The 7,881-nt window shown below is 31.8% G+C and overlaps 1 protein-coding gene across 6 annotated transcripts in view; it reads right to left on the reverse strand.

The window, feature by feature from the left end:
• LOC131951594 (sarcoplasmic/endoplasmic reticulum calcium ATPase 1) overlaps positions 1-7,374 on the reverse strand; it is a 32,441-nt gene extending 25,067 nt beyond the window's left edge. For 2 of the 6 annotated variants that reach the window (XM_059313910.1, XM_059313908.1), the window contains exons 1-3: positions 6,933-7,364; positions 2,241-2,258; positions 1,261-1,343 (exon numbers count right to left, since the gene is read on the reverse strand). In XM_059313910.1, coding sequence (XP_059169893.1) covers positions 1,261-1,343; positions 2,241-2,258; positions 6,933-7,050 — 219 coding nt within the window. In that variant the 5' untranslated portion in view covers positions 7,051-7,364. Of the gene's footprint in view, positions 1-1,260; positions 1,344-2,240; positions 2,259-6,932 lie in introns of all 6 variants that reach the window. The other 4 variants (XM_059313914.1, XM_059313913.1, XM_059313911.1 and 1 more) reach the window with 4 other exon arrangements.
• Positions 7,375-7,881: the final 507 nt, after the last annotated feature.

Here is a 7,881-nt window from a genome sequence, read left to right on the forward strand (position 1 = left end):
GTCTGTTAAAAATTCTAATACATTCAGTTCTGATTTTTATCTAATGAAAATTGTTTTTTTTTAAATTGTTAACTTCATTAAAAAAAAAAGAAAAGACATCTTCCTGTGTATTATTTGTTCCCTTAATGTCCATCATATTACTAACAGTCAAAGTTAATCTTCTCTGAAGTCATTGTTTTAACTAAAGCTAATGACCAGCTAAAATTATTTAGACAACTCTTTATTTGATTAGGGGGAGAGCTATGCTTTAAAAATTGCAATATGGGACACAAGACAAGCACTTCAGCAAACATGAAGATACTTTTAACTTTTGCTGCATAGCTTTTTATAAATTTAATTCTGATTTAGAGCAGCAACAGATTTTCAAATTTGAGTAGCCTTAGTAAAGTCACAATTAACATGGTTTATTATGATAAGGTTGAATAACGATTAACTAGACTCATATTCAGCATTAACTGTATGTTGGTTCAAGCATTTTTTGCAACAGGAATAACCAGCAAGAATAAATTGTTGTAAATTTAAAATCCATGTTGTACACTTCGTGTATATGAAGAATTCATGGAAATCAATAGTTTGATTGCTAGATTGTACTGATGTATATTTTCTACACCTCAATATAAAATAAATGTATTTTTGACATAGCTAGTAAGGCCTCACTATACGCAGATAATTGCAAAATGGCTTAGGACACTAATCATTTGTATAATTTAAATTTACTGGTAGTTTACAAATAAATGGCTAATTGTGTTATAGAAATAACTGTTGAAATGATACTGAATCATTTACAGAACACAAACTATTAAAAAGTTAGACGCAGTATTTGTAGAAGACAGAAGTTGTACTTCTCAGTGTTTCTAACAGCATTGTTTAAACCTATTGGATGGCATGGTAAAGTACATGCTGCTAAGTGAAAGAGTTTGACCACCACAATATAACAGACTAGTTAAGTTAAAAAAAAAACATTCAAATAGTTACATTTTACTGAGAATAGAATCAAACTGTCTTCTAAACAAATAATTCAAGACCAGTTTTGTTATACTGATATTTAACTTACAAATCCAACAACAAACAAGCATTGTGACTTAAGAAAAATCTCGTTTAAAAAAAAAAGCCATCTGGTACAGTTAGGAAATGCAACTGACATTAAGACAACTTTCTTTTAATAAGACATTTTAAATTTTAAACAATCAAATGTTTTTTCTTATTCAAAATGGGCATCTGTGTAAGGAATGCTGAGGATGATAACACAAGTATACTCACAAAAGAAATAATAGCAGCAAGAAGTAAAATCTTAACTAGAAGATCATCAAACTGTTCCAATATAAGCTCCCAAAGAGGCTTTCCTGAGGACAGAATCATTATGCTTGGTATATTAAGACACAACATTTTGGGAATCATGCTCAGATAATGTAACAATATGATATTTTGACCTACTCTTAAACCTATACAATGTGTAACATAAAAAACATAACTTGTGTGACAGAGATTTACTCAAGCGCATTTTCATTGGCCAAAAAACTGCTTAATGGGTTTTTTTCTGTATAATTAATAAACAAAATTCAAATGATTATTGGGGATTTATTTGCTTTAAAGAACTGCTTGTTATAATAAATTAATTAAACTGTCATCTCAATTGATTAACTATTCTAAGTATAGTAAGAAAAAAATTGGCATGGTAGATTTAGCAAACCAACATACTACAGAGAGGATAGTGCTTAATGCGGACAACAGATGAGCAACATACTTATTTTGGTCAATGGGTTGGCTAAGAAATAAACTAAGTGGTTATAACCTCTAACAGTAATGCATCAAAATTTGCTAATTTTATTGATTCAGTTAAAATTCTTAATAAAAATCAATATTATTTTCTTACCATAATCCTAATCCCTATCCTAATTTGATATGTTAAAAAATTATATTATTAATGACATTTAGACCATAAAAATAAAAGATCTATTCCATCTTCTTGAAAGCCTCTGTACTCTTCATTCTGTCAGTACTCAAAATGAACCACAAAATATAGTATTATGAATGTAAAATCAGCCAAACCTGCTGTCAAAAATTTTAATATGTATGCCTCTAAATAAAACCAAGACAGAGATAAGTGTTGGCCAAAATGCGCATGTTCTTCATTTCATCGCCTGTTGACTGATATAAGCACTTCCACAGATAGAGCATTTCATGATGGCTTTTACTAATAGAATATTACATTTTCACTTTAATAAAATAATTATACACACCTTCTTCAGCTGGGAGCTCTGAAAAAATAAAAATAAAATGTGTAAGTTGGTTGTACATAAAAATTCTATTGTCTATCTTAATGCTTAGTATACAATACAGTATATATAAAAATGGTGTATGGAGTAATTTTAACATTCTCAAAATGAAAATAAAAGTTAAAGTGAGCTGTGGTGAGAATTTTTTTTACAACAGGAATTATTTGCAAAATCTTTTTTTTTAAAATTCATTGTTATTTACATCCTGTTAGTTGAAAATTTGATAACGTTTTTAACACTGACTTATCCGTTTTCTAAATGTAAATAGAACTAATTTTATTGATCCAAATATGTACGTGATTAATGGTTTTTTTGCAAATTTGAATAAAACAAGCTTGCATTGTTAAAATTAGAAAATTGTAAATGAAAGTAATTTTTACATCTTAAACTATTAGACATAAATACTGTTTTTAAGTTTTAAAGTTCAAGCATTTGAGCTAAAATTACCAAAGTTTTAAAGTATTACTATTATTCTCTAAGAGACTACTTTCAAAAGTATAAAATAACTTGTAAATGTACAAACAAGAAAATCATTTTGGCTTTATTTATGAAGTATGAATGGTTACTATACATTATTGATAAAAACTAATACGCAGAATGTGTACAGCAAAAAAAAAAAAAAATAAGTATTTAAATTCACAATTAAATTACACTGCAAAAACTTCAAATATTTAACTCCATTTTGAGTATAGACTTGTACCATAGCCACTAAAATCAATCTGAATTGATCTAAATTTTTGTTACAGTTACAGCCATTGCAATGGCAAATTAGAACTATATCTACATTGTATAATTTTTTTTTAATTCAAACTAGCCTAGATGGTCTTGATTATGCCAACATTTTTAAAGTCATGTAGCAAGAACATCAGGACTATAAATTAAGCTATTTCCAATATAAAATATGCTGTCAAATGTAATGAGTATTGTGAGTACCACACATTTGGGATATTAAACACGGTCTTAAGTAAGGATTTTTTAAGATATTGTTGTCCCAAATTAAAAATCTGAGTTCTAAAAATGATCCTAGAGGGAACAATAGTAGCTGCATCTGAGCACTAGTGGATAAACTACACCAACAAAGGAAAGTGAAAAAAGCAATTAAAAATTAACGAAGAAAATCCTTTTCAGAACAACAAAATTGTAAGAAAATTTTTCCCCACATTTTGTTAATGACATATGATAATAATATGAATAATTGAAAATATGACATTAGGAAAAGTTCTATTCTTTAGGCAATAGGTTATAGGGCAGATGAAGTAAAAATCTGTTTTTGGTGACCCTGTGTGGTCAGCATTATGCCCACCACCTCTACTTTCCCTAATAATCAGGTAACCATCAGAGCTGGGTAGCCTATGGGTGTTTTACAGACTAGCCCAGGATCTAACTTGATACTCAGAATAGCAGTCATATGTTATAGGAAAATGTGGTGTTCCCATTCAGACCAAAAAGACCATAGGGAAGATAAGTTAATTATTTTTCTAGGGGTCGGCATGGTCAAGTCTGTAAAGCTCATGGTTGCTAAACTGAAAAGTCTAGAGTTCGAACCCTCTGGCAGATGAGGCTTGATAGCCGGGGACAGCCACTCTACTAGGAGCGGCAACTCCAAAATCGAATAACTGCTGCCTTGTAGTTTGTTCTTGGTTGGACAAGGCTATGGAAGCAAATCCAAAAAGAAAAGTAGGCAGAAATTGGAGTCAATAGCCTCAATGGCACATAACCAGTTGACACATACTTAATGATGTTCCAACACTAAAATTAATAAACCGGGAGTGATCTCACCTAAACTTTCTTGAATATTGTAATATAACACTATGGCAGATGGCAACTCGGGACACAGAAAATATTTATAATCCATTTTTAATTACAAACTATTTATAATAGAATAGAGTCTGGAAGAAAAAAGAATTGCACACCAAGTGAACGGCAAATAAAATGTGCATAAAAGTGCGGGATATTATTAGTACTTTATAAATTCACGTTTTTTGAGAAATCGGAAATAACAAAAAATTACTACTTCCGGTCAACGGAAATTACTCAAAATTTGAAAGAAGGCAGAGAACTAGATCTTTTACTTACATGTGAAATATCATTTATCTATCTGAAATAGTACTCAAGTTATAGGCTTTTGAAAAATTTAAAGTAGAAAAAGTTCCACTTCCGTTTATCGGAATTCTCTGAAAAGTTGATACGGATCTACTATTTTAATATAATACTTATATTAGAAATTTCATCAAACTAGCTGTAACGGTACTCAAGTTATCGTGTTTACACACACACACGGACAAGATTGCAAAACTATGTTTTTCAGACTAAGGGAGCTCGTCAAGATTTGCAAAATCTCGATTATTTTTTTTGCATGATTACAAGACTTTATACTTTGTATATACGAGAAAGTAAAAATGAAGAAAAAAGAATTATTTTCTTGACGTAGTCATTTTGAAGGCTGCTTGTTTAAATGTATGCAAATGAATAGATTTAAAGCTTTAACAATTTTTAGAGCTAACAGAATGTGTTCCTTTTATTAAAAAGGTTCTGAAATTTACTAGGTAGTCATAAGATAAAAAGTTCAAAGATAGCAACAACTAAAAGTTAATAATGATCCAAATGTAGAAAAACATTACAAACAATAATTTATCTTTGAAAACCATGGAGTAAAAAAAAAAACTAAATTATGAAATCTGATTTGAAAAAATCGTGAAACAAACAAAACAAACATTCAGTAATATGAAAAATGATAATTTTAAAGTTCTTTGACTATGGATAAAACAGTGAAATAATGTAGAAAGATAGCTACATCATTCTTTAAGTGAAATCCTTAGGTCTATTCCAAAAATGTATAGCTTCTAGTACTTTTATTCAAATAGGCCCAGTTCAATAAAAGCTAAAATCTACGTAGATTGAGGGAGAAATGTTACTACCTATATTTTTGAGGTAATGCAATTAAAAACTAGATGAATGTTAAGAAAATTGTATATATACCACAAACTGATAAAAGTTTTAAGGTTAGTGTTTTAACTTATATTAACAGTGAACAGCGATGACTTTAACTGATGATTGAAGTTTAGTTTTAGTACAATTCAGATAGAATATAGATCTAGATCAGCGGTTCTTAACATGGATTCAATCAAACCCTAGGGATTGGTGAGTTAGCCTGAAGGGTTTGGCAGAGGTCAAGACACACCCGACTCATATGCTTTGCCAGCAGTATTTGTCAATGTGGGCGATAGAACTATCTTCAAATATTAACTAGTTCAAATACGACACATTATTGAATTGCATAGTAATATAGTACACCATAGCAATTTAACATATCCCTACTGTAATATTTCTATTCTGTAGAACTCTTGACACCACCACAAAAAAATAATAATAATTGTGTCAACGCTACCTATTAAAGACTTTAAGAGCATCCTGTCAGCAGGAACAAGCTATTTTGTCTAGGTTACTGTTTGGTAATAAATACCAAATCCGATTAGCCTAGATTCAAGCTTATACAGAATTTGAAATCTAAGACAAATTCCAGACCGAAAAAGATGCGCATAGCTCTACAATTACTTGGTTTTTCTTGTCATCTACATGTTTGTTGTTTTGGCCTATGTTATGTCTTAATGGGACAGGGATTAACACGATAAATACTTAAATAGTAGGCCTATATTTAATTCGGCTATTAAAATATATTTTTTTAGATATTTTATACGTAGAGACTAGAACTCAGTTTATACTATATACTATAAACCCTCAACCCCTGATGACCTGTCCGCACTGTACAAATAGATTTGTCAAAAGAATAAAGCTAAAATAGTAATTGAACCCCATTGTGCAGCTATAGAAGAATAAATTGAGTTAATTTGAGCCCATTTAGTTGATATTTAGGTCATTGCACTTTGCATCTTTTGCCAGCCAGATAGCACTTGGGGGAAAATCTTTTTCTGAGTAGTCACTTCAAAAATTTTAATCAACTACCTAGATTTCTTAAATCTAGATTACATTCATCTATAGGACGGAGGGGTTATTAAATGGCAGTGCACCTAACTATCACTGCTATCCCTGCAGTCTCCAGTTCAGTTCTTGGTCCAGACCCATCTAGAAATGTAGTCTATATAAAGTATATAGATCTAGCTCTGCTGAGTAGGCCTTCCTGTCTCTCATTCATTAAGAAAAGTTTAGTAATAGATCTAGATATCTAGATTTAGATCTAGATCTAGTAGTAGACTAATAGAGTAGACTAGTTATTTAGTAGTTAAGGCGGTTGGGAGGTGCTGACCCTCCATATGCTAAACTACTAACTACTTCATCTGCCCTGGATCCTCTGGAGTCTAGAATCTATGGAAGGTTAAGTCTGAAATGGGAACTTTTTTCACTTTACTCTAGATTCTAGAATCTATAAATCTATTTGGATCTAGTCTAGACCTAATCTATACGTCTAGATCTAAATCTAGTATCTAGACTTCTAGATCTAGAAATAGATCTGGATCTAGACTTTAGTTGGCAGCCATAGTTCATTGACCTAGATCTAGATCTACTGAATTGATCAAGTCTAAATCTAGAATCAAGATTCTAGACTCAACCCAATAGCTCCGAGAACATTCTAGATCTCGATATTATGTTTTTGTTATGTAAATTCTAAACTCGTGTAGTTTTACGCAAAAATCATACCGTTTGGTCCATATTTTTCTGTATTTCTTTTAACTTGTTCGTCTGATAATCCTGTGTTTTCATCTACACCAAAGTGTGCACACACTTCTTCGGTCGTTTTCGTGAAAGAGATATCCATTGTGAAATGGCGGTGGTGCACACGTTATTTCGTGTCACCGTTTTTTTAAAGAAAAAAAAACAAATTTAATCCCCTATACTGAAATCCCCGTTTGACAAACTTTTTAATACACTAAAATCCGAAAAATGAAATTAGAAATGCACGTTTCTTCCTAAGAAATCCCCTTCCTCCAGCATAGGTAATGAACACAGACCTCACGCCTAACACAGGTGAGGTAAAAGAGAGTGAAAAGAGGGGCGTCAGCTCTGAAGGAACATCCCAAGTGATATGTACGGAATGGTTGAAGTCATAGGAAAGACTAGGACGAGATAATTCACTTATATTTAAAGAGAGTTCATTCGAAATCCTAAAAGACAGCTATGTGAGGTGCAAATTTGGGTTTTCAGCATTTTCGCAAACCGGAACACCCTTAAAACAATGAAATGGTACAGCCCGTGATCTCTACGCCATTACTTGTGAACCCGATGTGGTCTAACGTGATTGGCTGATTGGTCAGGACTCCAGTTAGGTAACGATGCAGTATCGCAAAACATGACGTCAAGACGGAGAACCATAGCTTATTCGCTGTTTTATTTCCGTACTATTTTTGTTACACCTCCCCCCTCTGAACGTCTTTCACCCCCCCCCCCCCCCCATTTTCCTTTAACCTGCAAATATATTGCAGAAAGGCACTTATTTTACCTGCTGAGTAAAAGTAAGGTGCTCAATCCAGCGAAGGCTTAAGTGGGCCAGTTAGTATTTCACTGCTCTATTCCTATTAGCTACTCGAACAAACTTACATGAGCTTTACAAAATAACTTTTTGTAATTTTTGTTTACTCTTCGACTTTTT

The sequence above is a fragment of the Physella acuta genome, unplaced genomic scaffold (genome assembly GCF_028476545.2).
Source record: "Physella acuta isolate Inbredline_101_S28 unplaced genomic scaffold, ASM2847654v3 ptg000814l, whole genome shotgun sequence".
Lineage (NCBI taxonomy): Eukaryota > Metazoa > Mollusca > Gastropoda > Physidae > Physella > Physella acuta.